Genomic DNA, 24815 nt, shown 5'->3' with positions numbered 1-24815 from the left:
AATAAAGGCTCCTATCAAGAGTATGTAGAAAACTGGAGAAAGCGGATGGCGGAAGCTTATGTGACAGCATCCCGGTCTGCAGCAAAAACAGTAGCCAGAGGTAAGTGGCAGTATGACAAGAAGCGCTACGGGGCAGAATTGCAGCAAGGCAGTCGGTATTAGTAAGAAATGTGGGTGAAAAAGGGGGGCCAGGAAAGAAAGTGTATGTGGTGGTCAGGAGGAAAGGTAAAGATAGCCTAGTTTTTGAAGTAAAACATGAGAATGGAGGAGGTAGAACTAAAGTGTTCCACCGGAATCTGCTTTTGCCACGTGACCATCTCCCAGTTGAGCAGGGCCCGCAGAATCACCAGAGTAAAGAAGGGACAAAGGCACAGAACAAAAGAAATACCTCAGGAACAAACCGGGACTCTGAAGAAGAATTCCAGAGAGGCTGGCCATCAACACAGCAACAAGCTACTTCTGTGCTGAATCCAGCAGCTGACGTATTCCATCCACAGGGAACAGAGGAGAGACAGTTCCCAATGACCCCAATGGAGGACCAGGCTTTGCACACAGAGGTGGGAGATATGGAAACACTTTCGATGGCAAGTTATGAAGAGGAGCCTCAAAGTTCAACTGGTAAACTAGCAGATAACACTGAACAAGGTAACGAAGACCTGCATAATATACAAGACACACGATTCTACCCTAAAAGAGAGAGAAGACAGCCAAAAACTCTGACCTATGAAACACCTGGTCAACCGAGCATTGTGCAAAGAAATCTGTCTGCACATAAAATAACTATGGACTGTTTCTGGAGACCATGGTGAAAAAAAAAAAAAAAAACCCTATGGACTGAAAAAAAAGGGGTATAATTTCTTGTAAATATAAAAAAATGGTTGGGGAAAAAGTTTAGAGCAATACTGAAGGCCGGTAATTTAATAGGTGATAGTTGATTCTTACAGGGAATAGGGGATTGACTAGTGTAATAAGAGAAATATAGAGCCCAAATCATTTCTGGTAACCAAAATGTTACGCATCATAAATGTAACTTAAAACTCTATAAAACTTTATAAGTATAAATATAAGAGCATTAAAGATGCTGATGGCCTGGCTACTTAGTGTACAAGGCACCTGGCCATAACCCTTGATAGACAGCTAAAGGAATGTGGAAAGGGATGTAGCCCTTGTGAAAAGTGGTATCGTTCCATGTCGAAACTCCTTAGTGACCAGTTAAAAGGAAAGAAATAGGATTCAAAATGGAAAATAGTTAACGTCGGGACGACATTTATTCAGAGGGGGAGAGTGTGGCACTGTAGACTTGGACAATCCACCCCCCAATAATATACTTAAATGTTACAGAATTCTGGATGTTGGTTGCTTACTCTCTATGGTAAAATTAATGTCCATTGAAGTACATTAGGCGATCAATACTAACCCTGGCCAATAGGTGGTGTCGAGTGTGCAAGCAGCAGAGTAATAACAGGTGAAGCTGTATTGCACACGCAGTGCCTCGTTGTTTATGCTGTAAACAAGGCCAATGGTTCATGTATGATCGGCCAGTGTAAAAATAAGATATTTTTTGCTTTTTCAGGTAAGATCTGTAAATATTGTTACACAAGAAGTAATATGTTTACAATATCTTAAGATATATATTTAGTATTATTTGCCGTGTTCAAAATTATACGCAAAGTTATTTGTGATGTTTATGTTCACAACGTGGTCTGCTCGGTGATACTATAGTTGTCTTATGATTTCATTGTGTAGCTTACTATATAATATTACTAGTATTGACGACCGAATAACGGCAGGGACACTAAGAGTAACGTGTTCTATGTAATGTTGTTTTAAATGAAACTGTTATTTCAAAGTTGCAGCACATAGATGCACACTAAAGTAAAAAAAAAAAAAAATTGCATGTATAATTTTACTAATTAACAATATACAACACATATACAACGTTTTCATTGTACAACTCCAAAACTAAATGTTGTGGAGACCCCTATTATAATATAATTCATACTTCATTCAGTACAAATAAATAAATTAATGAATAAAATAACTAGGTTTATCTAACAATTACATATTTGAGTCATTAATTGGCCTTATCTTTTTGGTTTTCAACACAAAAAGTTCCACACACTGAAAAGTTGGGATGTTACAGTCTGGACAGTATGAGCTTGTCAGCAGCCTAATATTCATTCACAAGTCTGAATTATTGTCTGCAGTTACACGTCTGTATTACATGGGAACAGTGATTCAAATGCCTGCTAAACTTTATTATTATTATTTTTTTTATATAAAATATAATAAAATAGAATGAATAAGTGCAAATTACAGAGTGGAAAGGTTCTAACAAAGTGTGGCCATGAAGAATAAGAATACTGCACGTAAAAAAAGATATGTAAATAGATGTGTGTATGCCATACAAGTATAATGCAACAACACAAGAAAACCCTGGAGCCTGTTTATGCCTTCACTTGGCAGATCTGTAGAACAAATAAGATTACACTTATATACAATAGGTTATTTTTTCTTTCTGCAGTGTTTCCCCCCCTCCACCCCCCTCTCTTTGGGGCTCACTATCTTGGTCGGAAAATAGAAGACCAACAGACTGCAGTGTATTTTTTTGCTATTCTAAAAATAATAAAATACACAAGAGGAGTAATTCAAGACATAAATAGCCAGTGGCATGCGTCAGGACCTTCAAGGTATTCTCTGCATGACATTACGTGGCCTCACTCACTTGTGTACAGTGTGCTTGCTTATACTATGAAACATACTACTCTAATGATTATTTGTCTGACACCTTTATCAAAGACGACTTGCAGGGTTACAAGTTATTTTTTAAATTTTTTTTTTTTAAATTTATTTATTTATTTATTTATTTTTTAAGTCTAAGGTTTTCCTGAAGGGGATGTGATCAACTAAGAAGAGATCTGCATTTCCCCACATAAGTCTAAAACAATGACCAGACACGAGAAAAAAAATAAAAAAATGTTGAGGGCACTCTCCATTTCAGTTGAAGGTCTTGAGTGAGTTTAACCAAAAGCCGAGTCAAAGAATGTCCTTTTTTTAGGCAGGCAACCAATCAGAAGTGAGCAGAGGCGGGCCACAAATCTCCCAGGGTAATCTCTGTCTCACTTGAAGGCCCTCCGTTAGCAACCAATGGGAACGTCAAAGCTCTGACAGCTGTCCAGTCATTAGTGAGCAACCCTGAAACAGCAATATTCCTTGGTTAGCACTACCTTTACAACATCTAATTATTTCAAATTTTATTTTACACTAAAATAAAAATGTCATCTGACAACGGAGACATCATCAACATGGTTTTAGGAAAGGGAGATCGTGCCTAACTAACTTGCTTGATTTTTTTGAGGATGCAACATCGATAATGGATAATTGCAAAGCATATGACATGGTTTATTTAGATTTCCAGAAAGCTTTTGACAAAGTCCCGCACAAAAGATTAATTCTCAAACTGAACGCAGTTGGGATTCAGGGAAACACATGTACATGGATTAGGGAGTGGTTAACTTGTAGAAAACAGAAAGTACTGATTAGAGGAAAAACCTCAGCATGGAGTGTGGTAACCAGCGGTGTACCACAGGGATCAGTATTAGGTCCTCTGCTATTCCTAATCTACATTAATGATTTAGATTCTGGTATAGTAAGCAAACTTGTTAAATTTGCAGACGACACAAAAGTAGGAGGAGTGGCAAACACTGTTGCAGCAGCAAAGGTCATTCAAAATGATCTAGACAAGATTCAGAACTGGGCAGACACATGGCAAATGACATTTAATAGAGAAAAGTGTAAGGTACTGCACGCAGGAAATAAAAATGTACATTATAAATATCATATGGGAGATATTGAAATTGGAGAAGGAATCTATGAAAAAGACCTAGGAGTTTTTGTTGACTCAGAAATGTCTTCATCTAGGCAATGTGGGGAAGCTATAAAAAAGGCTAACAAGATACTCGGATACATTGTGAAAAGTGTTGAATTTAAATCAAGGGAAGTAATGTTAAAACTGTACAATGCACTTGTAAGACCTCATCTTGAATATTGTGTGCAGTTCTGGTCACCTCGCTATAAAAAAGATATTGCTGCTCTAGAAAGAGTGCAAAGAAGAGCGACCAGAATTATTCCGGGCTTAAAAGGCATGTCATATGCAGACAGGCTAAAAGAATTGAATCTGTTCAGTCTTGAACAAAGAAGACTACGTGGCGACCTAATTCAAGCATTCAAAATTCTAAAAGGTATTGACAGTGTCGACGCAAGGGACTTTTTCAGCCTGAAAAAAGAAACAAGGACCAGGGGTCACAAATGGAGTTTAGAAAAAGGGGCATTCAGAACAGAAAATAGGAGACACTTTTTTACACAGAGAATTGTGAGGGTCTGGAATCAACTCCCCAGTAATGTTGTTGAAGCTGACACCCTGGGATCCTTCAAGAAGCTGCTTGATGAGATTTTGGGATCAATAAGCTACTAACAACCAAACGAGCAAGATGGGCCGAATGGCCTCCTCTCGTTTGTAAACTTTCTTATGTTCTATGTTCTTATGTTCTTATAGTTGATTTGGTTACGAATCCTTTTTCAAGGACAACTTTCCTCTGAAAACTTGGAGATTGTTAAAAAAAAGGGAGATATACATCACAGATCCACAAGCTGACACAGGAAGGGAAAGGATACACTGCACGCCACTGAAATAGACAGTACTGCCAGGGCGATCTTATTTTCTTCAGCGAAAATAATTTTCAGCATTTTTTTCACCAACTTTTTCTGAACTGTTTTTGCTCTTCTGTGGTACCACTTATTTGTAAAAAGTAATCGCGGAGAGAAAGGCAGTACAGCCCAAGACGTCTTTGGGGGGGGTTTGTTTCAAACCTGTGTTTCCCTTGGCACTCAATCTGACAAGTTGTCTGCTATGTTCTTCACACGCAGCACTGTTTTTTTTAGTTAACTGTAACAACGAAAATGTCTATTAATGAACATAAATCATATCCGTTAATAGTGTAACTGTAACAAAAAAATAATGTAAAACGATAATGAAATTGTAACTAAATAAACGCTAAACATTTCATTAGTTAGGCTTGCTACTTTTCAATTGTAATCGGGAAGGCTCGTTAAACATCGAATTCCCAAAAATTAGGAGTTCAACTGAAATACATTTATATAGGATAAATGTGTGTAAAAACCACAAAATACCAAAAATAAAATACTCCATTCTGCTCTGAATGGCTAGATGTCGCTGTCAGTCAACTCAGTGGCCCCTTAATAGGCTACTGTAGTTTCACCGTCAGTCATTTCATCCTGTTACATTGAAATCAGTGGATTAAGGTGTAAGTAAGCTTTTGCTATAGGTATAGATAGTCTTCGATGACATCATAAATCACCTAGCAACCTCGTTCTTAACAGAGACAGCGGCCAAGTTGGTGGGCTCATGTGTGAATTTTACCGATACGCATAACTGAACAATGTCAGAAATGGCAGCATTTTGTCTGTTTTAGGAAGTTAGATGAATCATCTAAGAAAAGAAAGTGAGTAACCAATCACCTTCAATATCATACACCAAGTTAAGTGGCCACCACCTGTGTTAAACTGTAGCGATTCAGCAGTTCCTGTAGGTTCCCTCTGCTGAGTAGTGCATTTCAAAAGCAAAGACTCAACCATGAGCACCAAGGCGCTTTCAAAAGAACTCCGGGACAAAGTTGTTGAAAAGCACAGATCAGGGGATGGGTAAAAAAAAAAATATCAAAGGCCTTGAATATCCCTTAGAGCACGGTCAAAATGATTACTAAGAAGTGGAAAGTGTAGGGCACCACCAAGACCCTGCCTCGATCAGGCCGTCCCTCCAAACTGGATTACCGAGCAAGAAGGAGACTGATCAGAGAGGCTACCAAGAGGCCAATGGCAACTTTGCAAAAGCTACAGGCTTTTATGGCCAAGACTGGTCAAAGTGTGCATGTGACAACAATATCCCAAGCACTCCACAAATCTAGCCTGATTGCAAGAAGGAAGCCATAACTCAAGAAAGCCCACCATGAATCCTGTTTGAAGTATGGAAGCCATGTGGCAAAAAGTTTTGTGGTCTGACTAAACTAAAATTGAACTTTTGGCCTAAATGCAAAGCGTTATATTTGGCGCAAACCCAGCACAGTGCATCACCCAAAGAACACCATGATGGTGGCAGATGGGGATGTTTCTCATTGGCAGGGACTGGGGCACTTGTTGGGATAGAAGGGAAAATGAATGGAGCAAAGTACAGAGAAGTTCACCTTTCAGCATGACAACGACCCAAAGCACACAGCCAAAGCTACACTGGAGTGGCTAAGGAGCAAAAAGGTAAATGTCCTTGTTATGACAATACCAAAGATAGAATTGAAGGGAAGCACACTGACAACAGAAGATTCGTTTGCAAATTCTTGCCCATGCACCACACTGATGCTAACAAACGGCATTTACAAACAAAAAAGTATTTGCTTTTAAATCTCTATTTTAATTTAGTTTTACTTGTACGGATAATTTAGGTTACTGAATAACAAAATACGTACTTCCCTGTGAACGTGTACCTTCAAGGGGAACATACACTGAGCATTCAGTACCGCTTTAAAACCAATTTATTCCTGTCCGTCTTTCTTTTTTCCTATCCTGGCATCAACCCGCGGCCTCCTCCAACCCCACAGGTAAGTGCAATACTTTGTTATGTATCTACTTTGTGCTATTGCTAATTTAAAACAATTCATATGCATTTAAATAAAAACAGTACACAGTATTATTGTTTTCGTTGCAGTCTTAACAAGAAAGGCCTGCTTTTATTCCAGGAATCCTTTAAAACACATTAAAAATAAAAATTTCTGTTTATTTTATAAGGGATGGGACGTGAACCATCACAGTCCTTGAGTGGCCCAGTCAGAGCCCTGAACTAAATCCAATCGAAAATCTGTGGCATGACTTGAAGACTGCTGTCCATCAGTGCTCCCCAAGGAACTTGACAAAAGCTTTAACAGTTTTGTAAAGAAGAATGGTCAAATATTGCCAAATCTAGGTGTGCAAATTCAGTACATAAGAACATAAGAAAGTTTACAAACGAGAGGAGGCCATTCGGCCCATCTTGCTCGTTTGGTTGTTAGTAGCTTATTGATCTTATTGATCTCATCAAGCAGCTTCTTGAAGGATCCCAGGGTGTCAGCTTCAACAACATTACTGGGGAGTTGATTCCAGACCCTCACAATTCTCTGTGCAAAAAAGTGTCTCTTATTTTCTGTTTTGAATGCCTCTTTGTCTAATCTCCATTTGTGACCCCTGGTCCTTGTTTCTTTTTTCAGGCTGAAAAAGTCCCTTGGGTCGACACTGTCAATACCTTTTAGAATTTTGAATGCTTGAATTAGGTCGCCACGTAGTCTTCTTTGTTCAAGACTGAACAGATTCAATTCTTTTAGCCTGTCTGCATATGACATGCCTTTTAAGCCCGGAATAATTCTGGTCGCTCTTCTTTGCATTCTTTCTAGAGCAGCAATATCTTTTTTATAGCGAGGTGACCAGAACTGAACACAATATTCAAGATGAGGTCTTACTAGTGCATTGTACAGTTTTAACATTACTTCCCTTGATTTAAATTCAACATTTTTCACAATGTATCCGAGCATCTTGTTAGCCTTTTTTATAGCTTCCCCACATTGTCTAGATGAAGACATTTCTGAGTCAACAAAAACTCCTAGGTCTTTTTCATAGATTCCTTCTCCAATTTCAGTATCTCCCATATGATATTTATAATGTACGTTTTTATTTCCTGCGTGCAGTACCTTACACTTTTCTCTATTAAATGTCATTTGCCATGTGTCTGCCCAGTTCTGAATCTTGTCTAGATCATTTTGAATGACCTTTGCTGCTGCAACAGTGTTTGCCACTCCTCCTACTTTTGTGTCGTCTGCAAATTTAACAAGTTTGCTTACTATACCAGAATCTAAATCATTAATGTAGATTAGGAATAGCAGAGGACCTAATACTGATCCCTGTGGTACACCGCTGGTTACCACACTCCATTCTGAGGTTTTTCCTCTAATCAGTACTTTCTGTTTTCTACATGTTAACCACTCCCTAATCCATGTACATGTGTTTCCTTGAATCCCAACTGCGTTCAGTTTGAGAATTAATCTTTTGTGCGGGACTTTGTCAAAAGCTTTCTGGAAATCTAAATAAACCATGTCATATGCTTTGCAATTATCCATTATCGATGTTGCATCCTCAAAAAAATCAAGCAAGTTAGTTAGGCACGATCTCCCTTTCCTAAAACCATGTTGACTGTCTCCCAGTACCCTGTTACCATATAGGTAATTTTCCATTTTGGATCTTATTATAGTTTCCATAAGTTTGCATATAATAGAAGTCAGGCTTACTGGTCTGTAGTTACCTGGTTCAGTTTTGTTTCCCTTTTTGTGGATCGGTATTACGTTTGCAATTTTCCAGTCTGTCGGTACCACCCCTGTGTCAAGAGACTGCTGCATGATCTTGGTTAGCGGTTTGTAAATTACTTCTTTCATTTCTTTGAGTACTACTGGGAGGATCTCATCCGGCCCAGGGGATTTGTTTATTTTAAGAGCTCCTAGTCCCTTTAACACTTCTGCCTCAGTTATGCTAAAGTTATTTAAAACTGGACAGGAACTGGATGACATGTGGGGCATGTTGTCAGTATCTTCCTTTGTAAAAACTTGTGAAAAGTAATCATTTAACATATTTGCTATTTTTTTTTCTTCATCTACGATTTTGCCATTTGTATCTCTTAAACATTTAATCTCCTCTTTGAATGTTCTCTTGCTGTTGTAATATTGGAAAAACATTTTGGAATTGGTTTTAGCTCCCTTAGCAATGTTTATTTCTATTTCTCTCTTGGCCTTTCTAACTTCCTTTTTGACTTGCGTTTGCAGTTCCGTGTACTCTTTCTGCGTACTTTCTTTTTGGTCCTTTTTTAATGCTCTGTAAAGTGCCTTTTTTCGCTGAATATTTTTTTTAATTGATCTATTAAACCATTTTGGCAATTTAGTTTTACATTTAGATTTGTCTACTTTAGGGATATAATTGTTTTGTGCCTCTAGTACTACATTTTTGAAGAACAACCATCCTTCTTCTGTGGGTGTTTTCTCTATTTTACTCCAATCTACTTCTGTTAGTCTCTGTTTCATACCTTCATAGTTTGCTTTTCTAAAATTGTAAACCTTAGCTTTAGTCATTACTTTTGGGGATTTAAAAAACACTTCAAATGAGACCATGTTGTGGTCTGAGTTTGCCAGTGGTTCTCTGACCTCTGTTTTAGTTATTCTATCTTCGTTATTTGAAAAGACTAAATCAAGGCATGCCTCCCCTCTAGTTGGTGCCTTGACAAATTGTGTTAGGAAGCAGTCATTTGTCATTTCCACCATTTCTATTTCATCCTTCGTGTTACCCACCGGGTTTTCCCATTTTATTTGGGGGAAGTTGAAATCCCCCATTAGTATGGCTTCTCCTTTGCTACACACATTTCTAATGTCATTGTATAACAGATTATTGTGCTCTCCGTCTGAATCTGGCGGTCTATAGCATGCTCCTATTATTATGCCTTTTGAATTTTTGTCCGTTATTCTGACCCATATTGATTCGGTTTTATTTTCTTTGTCCAGGTTTAACACCTGGGCTTCAAGACTGTTTCTTATGTATAGCGCTACCCCTCCTCCTCTTCTGTCCTGCCTGTCTTTCCTATACAGTGTATACCCACAAATATTATATTCGTCCCCATCACTCTCAGATAACCACGTTTCTGTAACACCTATCACATCATAGTTACCTGTTAGTGCAGTAGCTTCAAGTTCTAGAATTTTGTTTCTGATACTTCTAGCATTTAGATAAATACATTTAATGGTTGTCTTACCTGAGTTGTTGTTCTTGTTTTGATGCGGTCTCCCTTCTGTTTTTTTTTTTATTTCTCCTTGTAAGAAGTAGTGGTCTGCCCAAGGTTTCCCCACTAGAAATATTCTTTTATTTTCCTCTCTTTTGTTTATTTATTTTTCCGACTGTTCTTGGTCTTGGAACCGAGCTTCCGCTAGCTTGTGAAATTGAACCAGCATAAAATATTTGTGAGCTAGTTTTTTCCTGTAAGCCGGTATTTCAAATTGATTTATTTGTAGCTTTTATTGTTGTGGACTGTTTGGCTGTCACTGCAGGTGATGTTCTGTGTCAATGGCAGCACACTGTGTTTATTCATTTTTAAAAAAGGAAATTCAGGAGAGAACACAAATGCAGCACTCTGAGAAACACTTTACAGCATGTTGATGCAGAGTCGTTATCGGCATGAGGTGAGAAGTCGGTGTGGTTCAGTTGTGCATATTATGTGAAATTTTTCTGGGGGCACGCCTGTGCTATGATGCGCTATACACAGATATGCTATGGTTTGACTACGGCACTAAACTAAGCCTGCACTGCGAGTACGAATTCGGGACAAATGTCGTCTGATCTTTACATTTCACCCTAAATGTAAACATTACTTCAATTAATTTAGAAGTATGCATTTTATTTTTTTTTTTTTTTTTTTTAAGCAATAAGCATTACAAGTTCTCATTAACAGCAATTTACATCTAAAAAAAATGACATACAATAATATTTGTACTATCTTATTATATCAGAAGTTGTTAATAAAAATCAATTCTTAAAACGAGAGAGAGATGCTGACGGACTCTACGGAAAACTAGTCCTATCACTTCACATCGCAAGCACTGCCTCTTTCTATGTTTTGTTTGGTTGTCAGCAACATCACTTTCATATGTGATTTGCTAAAAAACTTGAATGAAAGTATATATATTATAATAGACCGATTGAAAGCATGCGTTGTGGCGCTTATTGTGATGTCATAAATTTTTCAAGTTTCTTGTTTTAGCCAACAGCTTCTGTTTATTAAAAGGTACAGTGGTCCATCGCAAATTCGCATCACTGGCATTCAAAGTGTACAAAAAATGCACCCGCCCCAGACCAAATTAACCCGCATTAATGGCGGTGTCATGGCAAATTCCTCCCCCCTCCCCCGTCATGTGACATTTCAGCATTCTGTTGCTATGAGCGTCACTGCTTTTGTTCCACTGGAGTTCACTGATGCTGTCACACAATTATTTACACAGAGAAACTAACTGCATCAAATTTTATAATATAAACTTGTAATACTGTATTTTTTTCCCCCATCAGAAAAGTCAATTTATCAATTGATATGGATCACTTGAGAGCAGTATATCGCTACCTCAGCACTGGTGAGTAAATAGAAGAGGGGTATCAGAAGGACAGCCAGTACATTCGTTTTGAAAGGTGAAAAAAATAAAGAAATATTGAAAAATAATATGAATACATTACAAGTTATTGAAGCCATCTTGTATTTTTGAAGATGTACATAGACATTTAAATAAATGCTAAATGTTGATGCGCTTCCGCCACAGCTTCGCCACCAAAGCCAAGCAAGCAAGATGGACACGCCTAGTCCAGCACAATATCGGCATGGGGGACGCCGTGCCAATAAAACTACGACCTCGTCGGATGCCACTGGCTCAGCAACCGGAGGTGGAAAAGATTCTGCAGGGAATGGTGGACGCTGGCTTGGTGGAGCCTTCTCAAAGCCCTTGGATGGCCCCGATAGTCATGGTGTGTAAAATAAATGGCGAGTGGAGCTGCAGGGTCTGTAGCAGTTCCGCGTGATGCCGTTCGGGCTTTGCAATGCCACTGCTACTTTTGAACGGCTAATGGAAAGAGCCCGAGGCGTACTCCCTGCCAAACCAGAAGGCACTGACAGTAGCAGAGGCACTGCTGGAGGGGTTTATATGCCAGTTTAGGGTCCCCCTGGAGATCCACTCGTATCGGGGGCGGAACTTCAAGTCCTGGATCATGGCAGAGATGTGGCTTTGGCTGGGGATCCACAAAACCCGGACCACTCCACTACATCCTCAAAGCGATGGATTGGTGGAGCAATTTAACCGGACGTTGGCAACCCAGTTGGCCATCACCACCGCCAAGCACCAGCTGGATTGGGACTCGCAGCTGCCCCTGGTCCTCCTGGCGTGCCGGTCTGCAGTGCAGGAATCCACCAACTGCACCCCGGCCCTGCTGATGATGGTTAGGGAGCTGAGAACCCCAGCCACATTGGTGTTCGACCGGCCATCTGACACAGGGGTACTTTCCCCTGAACCCGAGTATTCCCGGAGGCTCCAGGACCAGCTGGACACTGCCCACGACTTTGCCAGAGTGTAACTCCAAGCAGCAGGCTATCGCCAGAAATGGAACTATGACATTTAGGTGAATGGGAGGCCGTATCTGGCAAGGAAGCTGGTTTGGGTATTCCAGCCCCAACACAGACAGAGCTGTTGCCCGAAACTGGACAGTGCCTGGATTGGGCCCTGTCGGGTGTTGGAGCCTCTGGCAGAGGTAATCTACAGGATCCAGATTCTCCGCCGTGGCCGGAGGGTGGTGCTCCATCGCACCAGCTTACTCCCTACTGTGGACTGGCCAGCAATGTACAGGGGACCGTGGACGCACCTGCTGGTCAACCCTGCGGCCTGCACGCCGAGCCACCCCACCAGCGGACTCTGTCAGTCCAACAACTACCCTGCAAGGAGCTGTTAACCCAAGGTCACAGAGGGAGAGATCCAGACCCTGCCGTTTCCTAAATAGAGGGGGCTGTGTAACGGCGGGTAACGCCCACTTCTCCTAGCAGGGACTTTGCAGGATCTCTGGGCTGGGGAGTTTCCCATCGCCATCTGCCTTTACTTTCCCTCACCGACTGTCAGGCAGGGTATTTCCAGCCATGTGCGGATTGGCTGGGGTGGGCTCTGCCTCCCTCCAGCTCCCCTGTAAAAGGAGCTGTGAGCAGGACCTTGGGGTTAGAAGAATGGAGAAGGAACTGTTACAAGAATCTGGGTTGTTTAAACTGGTTATTTTGTTCGATTTATCTGGGTGAGAATAAACCAAGTGTTTACTTTAAGCAACTGTTTTTTTTATATGCATCCTTACAAACACACACACACAAAACTGAATACCACAAATGTGAGTTCCAGAAAATAGAATTTGTATTAAAGAAATAAAAAATAAAAATATAAAAATTACATAACTTAGGAGTCTGTGTTTATAAGAAATTACCCTTTTCAAGGGCTGTATTACAATGAATGCTTTTCTAATTCTTTTAAATAGGTTTTAGCTCATTCTTTCATTTAACATTTATTGTAATATTATCTTTCCTTTTGTTTTATCTGCCAGGTAAGAACCTGTATATCCCTGATCTCTTACTCCTTTCAGGAGCTGTGAGAGACAATCTGAAATATGAAATGTGTGTGTGTATGTATATATATGTATATATATATATATATATATATATATATACACACACACACTATATATACACAAACACACACACACATATATATACAAACACACACACACACACACACACACACATATACAGAGAGCGACAGTGAGAGCGCGCAAGTTTTATCGTTTTAATGAAAGCTGTATGATGAAGAAATACCTACCATTCATGACTGACCCAGCATCACCATCGTCAAAAGTGTCTGTGTATTCAGTGCATCCCTTATTGCTATTTTCCAGGCTGGAGATCGCCATAGGTTCCATAAAATCCAAGATACGTGGTGGGTTTATCTCTGGCCTGCTGCTCAGTATTTCCGAGAGTTCTAACACAGACATAAAGGAGACAGCTGCTTCTGCATCCAGTGCTCAAAGAACATCACAGACATTTGCAGAGCTTTTGAGATGTTATAGTATTAAAATAATGACTTGGATCACATTATTGAGGAGTTTGACGTGTGACCGCATTGACATGTTAAGGCCAGCCCAGGGCCTGCGTTGGGTTCACACATACAGATAGGCCGGCCCTGAGGTGGCACCGTTACTTTAGGCCGCATCAAATAGCTAAATATCACCTGGCCCAGGGCCACCTTTTCATTTTTCAAGCGTTCACAAGAGATAAGGCGACCCTGGGCCAGCCTAAAACTCAAGTGGGAGCGGGGTGTTAGATTCTGAGCTACTGAATTATTGCCTGACTTGACTATTTCCGAGGCAGAGATATCAAAAGCTAATTGGATGTCAGTTATAACAATTAGTTAATGTAGTTATTGTGAACCAGCTGGGGAGGTGCTGATTCACTGTATTTAAGTGACATTGTGCCAAATAAGGTGTGTAACATGATATAAAAGTACAGTAGATGTAATTCTAAAGTATTAAACAACATTCTACATGGACATGTTTCAGACAGTACATGCAATGCTTCAATTTGAAATTTGATTTCCATTCCTATTAACTGATATTAGACAATGACACACTATAAAAAACAGTATGAAATGTCCATATGATTTACTGATAACATATGTCACTATAAATTGGTATTGTCATTTTTTGTGGGTTATGTGAGAAGGCATTTTAAAGTTCTGTTGAACCTGTTACTAACACCCCACTCCATAGGTCAGGACCTTGACATGGTGAGTGGGCTTTTTACCAAAGCTGACATACAGTATAGTTTTTTTTTTTTTTTTTTTTTTTTCACTACTGCTTACTCATTAAGTCCTGGACAGCACTTTACAATGGAAATATGCAATCTGATCATGAACTTGTTTTATTGTGAAGAATACAGAAAATAAAGTCTGTTACATTTTTCAACATGTTGTGCCTTTTTTGTGAATGTCTTTCTGGTTCTGACTTCTTTACACCTGATACACAACTCACTAAAATGATTGAGTCCAGGTTTCTGCTCGCCATGCAGTGCTCTGTTAAGGGTTCACCAGCACTAAGGCTCAGATCTAGATTGACTTCTACTCAAGCATTTACACAAATCTGATATCCTGCATGCTTAATTAGTTAAGAGCCTGAATTATACACACTAAAGTCAAGGGCGATATGTAGTGGTCAACAGTCACATTGCTTCTAGTTCCAAATTTGTACTTTTGAGTGTTTTAAGTTACGGAAGAAACATCAAGTACAAAGGGTAGAATGAAAATGTTTCTACAAAAGAAAAAAAAAAAAAAAAAAAAACAACATTCCTGCACCTACTGAGCCCACGTACAAATGCATTCAAACTCCTGTAGCTCTAACTGTGTATGGCAATAGCATGCTGCAGCTCCCATGCTCAGTGTTAGTGAAGCACTCGCACACATTTGGTCACCATCACAACTGCTGCAAGAAACTGGGGATACCATGCTGGTGTTAATTTAATATACAGCACCTCTCTACACTTGCAAGCATTTGTATGTCTCTGTGACGAAGTGCCCGCCCCTGTGTATATTACTGTGATGTTGTGTTTTTAATGTTGGTGTATAGTCATTGGTACACGGGATATAAACGGGTCTGTGTAACACGAGTGTTTAAAATGTATATTTGTATTTAGGCAAGGGATTGTACATCACTTCACGTACATTTAAAGTAGTTAAAATGTGAGCACGAGGTTGCACATAATTAATGCATGTGCTGGGATTCAAGTGAATAATTAATTAGTAATTGAATCCCAGCACAACAGTATATATAGAGGCATGTTTTCACCCACTCGGGGTTGGGTGTTCGGTGAGTGGAGAACAGGATAGGAGACTGAGGTAGAAATAATAAGAACAAAAGTAATCGTTAAATAGAAGCTCACCGTGTTTGTTTGTTAGTCCATTGTTTGTTTTGTTTAGTCCGTTTTGTTTGTCTTTTTGTTTTGGCGACGTGTGCCGTGTCCTGTGTTTGTTTGTACAATCTTCTTATTTTCTGTTCTGTTTATTCGCTCAGCTCCACCAAACCACACCTCTCTGTTGCTTATTTCCTGGCTCTGGTCTGACTCCAACTACTCCAGCTGTCTTTGTGACATGTGGTGGCAGGGTGGGATAACAGCGCCTCCACGCGTCAGACCAGAGCATGAACTGCAATTTGTTGTTTTAAAAAAACAAAAAAATAAATAAATAAATAAATTAAAGAAAGAAATGGGGAGAAGCAGGAGAGGAAAGCGGCAGCAACTCCTGCAGGAACTAGAGCCAAGGAGGGAGGAAACGCAGCCTTTCCCGTCACCTGAGGAGATGCTGGACTGGGTGTCGGACCCGGAGTGGAGCGGGGAGGACCTCCCACTGGTTGTTGACCTGCTGTGGGCCAGAGATGGGGAACGTTGGGAACACTGGGCACAGCACTTCTACCCAGTGCCCTTCGTGAACCCGGCAGCCGTGGTAATTAACTACTTGGCTGCCGATATGGGACTGCCCCAGCAGGTTGCGTTCCAAGTGGGAGGATCCACACCTACCTGCATCCTCAATGGGCTGAAGGAAGACAACATGCAGCTCCCATCTCCACCAGCAGAGGAAGAATGCCTGCTGGTTTCGCCTCCAGAGCCAGAGGGAGAGGACAGGGTCGCCCCACAGGTGGTGTCTCCAGAGCAGGAGTCCGCCACCTCCTCCTGCATCCTCCTCTGGCGAGAAGCTCCACAACATCAGCAAGGTCCTGAGCAGAGGGTGAAAAGCCTGCTTGGTCCCCTGTCCAGCTCTCCTCCCCACCGCCAGACAGGGGGGGTAACCACGACAGAGGTTCTCTGCCTGCCTCCCGAGCAGAGGGCAGAGGGTGAATGCCTGCTGGAATCACTTCCTCCACCGCCAGGAGCAGAGCAGCAGGAGCTGCCTCTGCCTCCTCCACCTCCAGCAGGGGGGAGAGCCGCTGCCTCTGCCAGTCCCCCTGCAAGTGAGGGAGAGCCACACCAGGTCCCTGTCCAAGCAGAGGGTGAAGCCTACTGGGTCCCTGCTCCCAGCAGAGGGTGAATGCCTGCCAGGAGACCACCACATGCCTGCTGGTATCACTCCGACCTCCGTTGCCAGAAGACTACACGCCTCTGCCACCTCCACCGCCAGGAGCAGAGCAACAGGAGCTGCCTCTGCCTCCGCCACCTCCACCGGCAGGAGCAGAGCAGCAGGAGCTGCCTCTGCCTCCTCCACCAGCAGAGGGTGAAAGCCTGCTGGGTCCCTGTCCACCAGCAGAGGGTGAAAGCCTGCTGGGTCCCTGTCCACCAGCAGAGGGTGAAAGCCTGCTGGGTCCCTGTCCACCAGCAGAGGATGAATGCCTGCTGGTAACACTTCCCCCACCAGCAGAGGGTGAATGCCTGATGGTATCACTTCCCCCACCATCACAAGGAGAGCAGCAGGAATTGCCTCTGCCACCTCCACCGCCAGGAGCAGAGCAACAGGAGCTGCCTCTGCCTCCGCCACCTCCACCGGCAGGAGCAGAGCAGCAGGAGCTGCCTCTGCCTCCTCCACCAGCAGAGGGTGAAAGCCTGCTGGGTCCCTGTCCACCAGCAGAGGGTGAAAGCCTGCTGGGTCCCTGTCCACCAGCAGAGGGTGAAAGCCTGCTGGGTCCCTGTCCACCAGCAGAGGATGAATGCCTGCTGGTAACACTTCCCCCACCAGCAGAGGGTGAATGCCTGATGGTATCACTTCCCCCACCATCACAAGGAGAGGAGCTGGAGCTGCCTCTGCCTCCATCATCATCAGGGGGAGAGGAGCAGGAGCTGTCTCTCCCTTCATCAGGTCACTTCCTGAGGGCTGCTGAGGGAAGCACGGGGAAGAACCGCCCGGTCGCAGTGGCCGATAGAGGGCCAACACCAGCACCCCAGCTTGTCCTGACTCCCTGCCTCACTTCGCCCAAGGATGCCTGCCACGCTTCGCCCAAGGATGCCCCCGCATCGCCTGGGGTTGCCCGTCGCTCCGCATCGCCGGGGGCTGCCTGTTGCTCCGCATCGCAGCAGGAAGTACTGTGGCTGGAATCCCACCAAGGGGAGCTGCCAGCCATAAAGAAGGGGGGGGAGGTCTGGAGACCACCAACCCCAGCAGCAGTTTCGCTGCCGGAGATCGTGGGGGAGGTCAGGAGACCTGCTCCCACTGCAGCAGTTTTGCTGCCGGAGATCGTGGGGGAGGTCAGGAGACCTGCTCCCACTGCAGTTTCTTCGCTGCTGGAAGTACTGTGGTCGGAGCCCCACCCAGGGGAGCTGCCGGCTCCGAAGGGGGGAGGTCAGGAGACCACCCCCCAAGCAGCCATTCCGCTGCCAGGATTACCCTGGCAGGAGTATGCCACCCTGCTGTCAGCACTGCTGCTGACAGCCTTACAACCTGTGGGCCCCTTGAAGCCTCTGGTCCTGGCCCAGGACTTTGTGTGGGACTTTTGGGCTTTTAAGGGGGGAGGTGGCCATTGAGGCCACGTGTGCTTTGCAGGGGGGGGGGGGGGGGGGGTGTGATGAAGTGCCCGCCCCTGTGTATATTTTCATGTTTAATGTTGGTGTATAGTCATTGGTACACGGGATATAAACGGGTCTATGTAACACGAGTGTTTAAAATGTATATTTGTAGTTAAAATGTGAGCACAAGGTTGCACATAATAATAATAATTATTAATTCATAATTGAATCCCAGCACAACAGTATATATAGAGTGAGTGGAGAACGGGAGAGAAGACGAAGGTAGAAATAATAAGAACAAAAGTAATCGTTAAATAGAAGCTCACCGTGTTTGTTTGTTAGTCCATTGTTTGTTTTGTTTAGTCCGTTTTGTTTGTCTTTTTGTTTTGGCGACGTGTGCCGTGTCCTGTGTTTGCGTTTGTTTGTACAACCTTTTTATTTTCTGTTCTGTTTATTAAATGCTGAGCGAAAACATTAGCTCAGCTCCACCAAACCACACCTCTCTGTTGCTTATTTCCTGGCTCTGGTCTGACTCCACCCACTCCAGCTGTCTTTGTGACAGTCTCCAGCTGACAAGGGATCGGCTTATATCCCGTCATGGCTTTTTTCTTAAAGGCACACAGCCTCTATATATGAACTCCCAAAATGGTACCTGTGGGTACATATTTTATGATAGGCCTAACAATAAAAGGAAAACTATGTTTGTTGCGTGTGTATGTATAGGTTTTATGTATTATACCTTAAAAAATGTACTGAATGATAATTCCCGAAAATAACTAACTTTTTTTTTTTTTAATAAAAATAGCTGCCACAAATACCACTCAGCTGCTGCTGGCCTATTTTGAAAACCCTGCATTACTGCATTTTTCTGATAGACAAGGAAACACCCTGGTGACCAGCTGCCAGGGGTCTCTCTAATTACAGATCTATACACTACTAAAGACACAAGACAGTTTACGGTAGAACAGCTCTTTACGTGCCGGCGACACTTAAATAGTAAGCAGAGGCTCTACACAGCAATGTGCATCGCACCATGCAAAACAATGGGCTCAGACCTGAAATAATATGGCAACATATAACAGAAACACACACACACAAACACAACACGGTGAAAGACAAGCAGTGTGCACAGGAGGGATGTGAAGTCCAAGTTGGAAACTGGCCCCTTAGCAACAGCTCCTGGATAGTTCAGCCATCTAACAATGACAAATACAACCGTTACTAGACAGGACCAAACAAATAAAACACTCACAACTAGTACCTTGGGTTTTCCTCGTAGGTCTTTGCTTAACCATGACACAAGGAACAGATTGCTTGGCCACATCCCGATATACCTTCAGTCCCGCCCACATCGGTAGCAAGTGCAATCACGTTTCCTCCAATCCATGACTGACACATCGCCTACCGCATTAAGGCGACGACTTCTGGTAACGTGACTCCAACCCCTTCTTGGATGGATGGCTTCCAACTGACCCTAGAACAAACTGCCAAACCATCCACTCCGAGGCACACTGTTCCTGTAACACAGCACCCTCACAGGTCGGGAGATTGTTGACTAGAATTAATTCTTTCTCTGTCACACACCTCAAAAAGCTCTGAGTGACAGAGTGAGGGTAGAGTAACAGGAGGCAGTCACTGTGCATTCCTACATACAGCCGGGAAGTTGAGGGCCCCTGTACAACAAATGGAAGCCAACTAAGCCCTTTATACAAAAGTGTGTGCAGCACTTACTGTAGCAGGAATTTTATAATATTAGTAGTTGTGAATACTGATTCATGTATTATACAAATGCGCTGCAACAGGGGCATATTCTTCATAATAAATATTCTGAAGTGTGTTTACACCTTTGTTCTTGCTCTGGCTTTAATCACAACACATCCACAGTGAGGTCTCTCTGGTAATGATTATGCACTACCTGTATCAACAACACACATTCAATGACTTTCTCTCAGTTCCCTGTGCTGGTGCAGTAGATTTGGACCCTGAATTGCGAGTCCCCTCTGTATTGATTGATTTCTTATTCTGTTCAACAATCAAAGCACACTAACGCTTTCATCTACAGCCTACTGACTTTAGGGCTAGGACAATGCATCGAATTGTTGGAATAACCATCGATAGTTTAAATAAAAAAAATAAAAAAACACATTAATAGAACCGTTTTTTTTTTTTTTTTTTTTTTATTACCTGTCGTTATACGATTTAATCGTTTTTTTATTATTAGGACCAGCAAAATGTAAATCTACATTCTTATTCCTTGCCTTTCCTTTGGTTCCTTTAAATAATAATAATAAATAAAACCTCTGTGCCCACTACACGGCACGTACCTTTTCAGAGTAAGAGTGACAAAAAAAAAAACTTGAGACTTGAGGTAGGCTGCACTTCAGGTTCAGATTTTGTTGGTTAAACTGTCGATTTAATATGAAATAATGCCGTCAGACATTTGGAAGTTTTTGTTTTTTTTGGGGTTTTTTAATGAGCTTCTGTGGCAATACCACCAACCTGCGGGATCTTTAATGACAGCACCCAACAAGACACAACAGCAGGAACACAAGTAAAAAAAAACTAAAAGGAAGCAACCCCTCTAGTGACAGCTTATTTTGGAAAGTTGATCCAAAAAGCACCACAGCAAAAAATAAATAAATAACAGGCCTGACAGTGGATGTTGGCACACAAGACACATCTATTAGTATAGCAGAGGGAGCTGCGTTTAAAAATCTGATTGCAAATCTTGCTCCGGGCTATGAAAAGTCCTGTCGAAAGACAATCTCTAAATTCATTACTCTGGCCCACAAACTGCAAAGGAAAAGCTTTGACAGGATTTAAGCCATGAGTGTAATTCAATGTCCATCACTACCTATGTACGGACAAGCATGGCACAAGAAGCATTTTAACAGTCACCTGCCATTACATTGAGCAAAACTGAGAACTCGAGTCAAACGTATTAGCAACATGAAAATTACACGAGAGACACACAGCTGTGAATTTAGCAGAAGCAATCAATCAGATAAACAGAGAGTTTGATGAGGCTACAAAAGCAATAGCTTGTGTTCATGACAACACGGCAAACGTGTGCAGAGCAATGTCTTTGCTTTCTGCAAGTGAGCGTGCCGTGTTACTTTTTGGTAGCGTGGCAAGTGTGAGCTGTATAAGGTACAACATAAATCTCTGCATTCAGAAAAGCTTGGAGGATGTATGACAAGTCCATATGTTAGTGGCAGCCGCAAGGAGACTGGCTGCACATTTTAAAAACAGTGTGATGGCAACAAGTGCTTTAAATAGGAAACAAACAGAAATTCTGAACACAGAAAAAGCACCACTCAAGTTAATACAGGACGTACAAACAGGGTGGAACAAAGTTTTATATGTTGAAACGCCTTCTTGAATTAAAATGGCCAGTTATCGATTTGGTGGAATAATAACCAGATAAGCTTTCCCAAGCTTTGGCAAAGAGCATGTTAAGTATTCCTGCAACATTGGTCCCGAGCAAGCGTGTGTTCAGCAAAGCAGGGGTGCTTGTGAACAAACTCCGTTCTTCTTTGAAACTGGAGAATGTGGATGCCATAATATTTCTGAATAAAAACAGAAATAAGCTCTGGAGAGAGCACAGACTTTGTTACGTTGGACTTGTAAAGAGTTATTTTGTTCCCCGTTTTTTTTTCTTTCTCTAATCCAGTTGCTGTCAAGGCATCTTAAGGCAAGACAGTAATGGTTCATTAACTTTGTGGGGAACCTCGCCGATAATGTGACTAGACATAAATAATTAGAAATGTGTAGTTTTAAGTTCAGTTGGAAAAACATTTACTTTTCGCGATTAGATTTGATGAAAACACATCACCCCTTGATATATCGCGGGTGTCGGGGTCCAAAATAAATCCGCTATATATCGAGGGCTGCGATATAGCAAGAGACCCATAGAAAAACAAATAGGCTAACAAATAAATTACTGTACAACCACGAACTCGTTTTATCAGGTACATCAGGGTCCAGTACAAACCCTCTACGCAACCTGCTTATCCTCATTTTTCATATAAAAAGCAGCACTCAGATACTGGACACAGCACCAGGTCAAACAGCATGATGCAATCTCCACTAGCAAACAGATATACTGGACACAGCACCAGGTCAAACAGCACGATGCAATCTCCACTAGCAAACAGATATACTGGACACAGCACCAGGTCAAACAGCATGATGCAATCTCCACTAGCAAACAGATATACTGGACACAGCACCAGGTCAAACAGCACGATGCAATCTCCACTAGCAAACAGATATACTGGACACAGCACCAAGTCAAACAGCACGATGCAATCTCCACTAGCAAACAGATATACTGGACACAGCACCAAGTCAAACAGCACGATGCAATCTCCACTAGCAACAGGGATACCGGACACAGCACCAGGTTAAACAACAAAATGCAATCTCCACTAGCAAATGGTGACCTCAACTTTCCCACAGTCACCACAGTACTTGAATTTCTAAAACGTGAGTGTCCTTAGTTAAACTTGATCAAAGGGTGTTTCATGATTAAGAATCCAAAGGAACTTTTACTTCACCAACCAGTGGCTCTTGAACGATTAGCAAATGTGATTCACTCTGATATGAAACATATTCTACCATAGTATTGTACCGTGACCTGCGAGTCAGTATTGTGACAGGATTGTCTGACATTTCTATAGAGCTACTGTGGCAGGCAGGAATCCATTTGGATGTCAATCAATCAATCTTTATTTTGTATATCGCCTCAGAAGGGCCGCCACAAAGTGCTTCACATGATACACACTGGAGACTGCGATCAGACCTCATGTACATGAAGGATATGCACTGTGGACACTGCGATCAGATATAACGTACATGAAGGATATGCACTGTGGAAACTGCGATCAGACATCACGTACATGAAGGACATGCATTGTGGACACTGCGATCAGACATCACGTACATGGATACGCACTGGACTGTAGAATTAGAATGTTAAATACACTAGTTGAATCTTCTGCCACTACTTCACCAGACCATGTTGGCTGCCCATAATGTGCTTCAGCCACTAGGTGAATTAAACATTCATGTCACCAACAGGCTCCACGGTATTTCAGGGAAGCAAAACAAACATGTCAAACAAGGAATGTCCTTGCAGGCAACCCAATCAATGCTTATTATTCAAGCAGCTCTAGGAATTAATTACTTTGACGCTTCATAGTCATTTACCTCTGTCAATGTCCACAACATGCAGTTTAAGCGTATCACGCAAAGACTCGGGGCGCTAGACGCTGACTGACCATCGCATCGCTAGACCCGGATCTACAGACACAACAGTACATTCTTATCCACTCGCAGGAACACATTGCTCATGTTGTGCCACAAGCCCCCAGACTTCGCTGCAGATTTAACAGTTTACAGTTCGTCTCACCGTCGTCTCGTCTCGTGTGATTGATTACATTCTCCTATTTAACTCCCCATGTAGGCCTACTGTAACACTGCTACTACTAGACCTTGGGAAAATAATTTACTGCAAGTTTAGTGTGAATTATCAGACTTCCTAACACTAGTAATAATAAACAACAGACTAGACTAGCACTACATGCTCATAAACCCGCCACAACTCCTTTCTAAACTGCAGCCACGTCGGGGTACTGCAGCTCGTTTTCAAATGTACACATCTGACGGTAGTAGCTGGTTTGCTGCGATGTAATATAATGTAATGCAAATTACACATTTGGAGTTTGCGTCGCCGGCTCTTCCCTGCCTATTGCAGTCATTACACAGTCAAGACGACTACAGTGCGTCGGGTCCATTTATTGTAATACAACAGCTTACCTCGCCCTGCTCCCCTTCTTCGAGGCTCCTAAGACTCCACACCACGAGTCCCTGGATGAGAAGGATTGCCAGAGCGGCAGCGATCACCAGTTTATAACGGCGAAACAGCTTCTGCACCCTTACACTAGCCACCATTTTTCGGTCCCAACTCGTGTGCCAGGGGCCATAGAACAAGTAGCAGCGGGGTGGCGCGCACGTGAAAGAATGCTGCTTGCTTAGGAATGGCGGAGACGCGCACGTAAACAAAGCGTCTTCTTTGAGTGAGACCTTGAGCAAGTCACTGCGCTCATTTGATACATTGGGATCTGGGTGTCTCGGAAAAGCTGTGATAATGATATATCCAGACCGCCCGAGGGAGAATAAAATGTAGCCAATCGTTCCCAGGGTTCTTCTACTACATTTGTTGTACACGCATTCAGGTCAGATTAGAAGATACACAAACAGTACGGTACTGTTAAATAACAGTTACTCTTTTTACAGGAAGTATTTATTGGCACAATTTCAAATTCGAAGTAAGTTACAAACTCAAAACAGTGCCATCAATCAATAATATAAACAAACGTAACATATTACTTTAAACTTTACACATTCCGTGTACTAATAATAAAAACAGCATTTATATCAGTTTATCTCGCGTTAGTCCTTGTCATCTGCATGGCTATTGCCAAACTCATTGACCCAATCTTTAGGGGAGTCTTTTAGTTTTTTAGTTTTTTGTCGTTTTCGGCATCGTTGAACACTCGTTGAGTATTAAAAACACACTGAAGTAAACTGCAGCTATGTTTCAGCATGAATATGCCGTGTGTCTCGTTCACCAGAAGCA

General features: G+C 42.2%; 1 protein-coding gene across 1 annotated transcript in view; it reads right to left on the bottom strand.

The window, feature by feature from the left end:
- The window catches only part of xylt2 (xylosyltransferase II), a 49445-nt gene extending 25244 nt beyond the window's left edge, over window positions 1-24201 (bottom strand). Inside the window, exon 1 of the mRNA XM_041220214.1 lies at window positions 23993-24201. Coding sequence (XP_041076148.1) covers window positions 23993-24127 — 135 coding nt within the window. The 5' untranslated portion in view covers window positions 24128-24201. The remainder of the gene's footprint in view (window positions 1-23992) is intronic.
- Between the last annotated feature and the right edge of the window lie 614 nt (window positions 24202-24815).

The sequence above is a fragment of the Polyodon spathula genome, chromosome 20 (assembly GCF_017654505.1).
Source record: "Polyodon spathula isolate WHYD16114869_AA chromosome 20, ASM1765450v1, whole genome shotgun sequence".
NCBI lineage: Eukaryota > Metazoa > Chordata > Actinopteri > Acipenseriformes > Polyodontidae > Polyodon > Polyodon spathula.
This window is presented reverse-complemented; position numbering and strand designations above follow the sequence as displayed.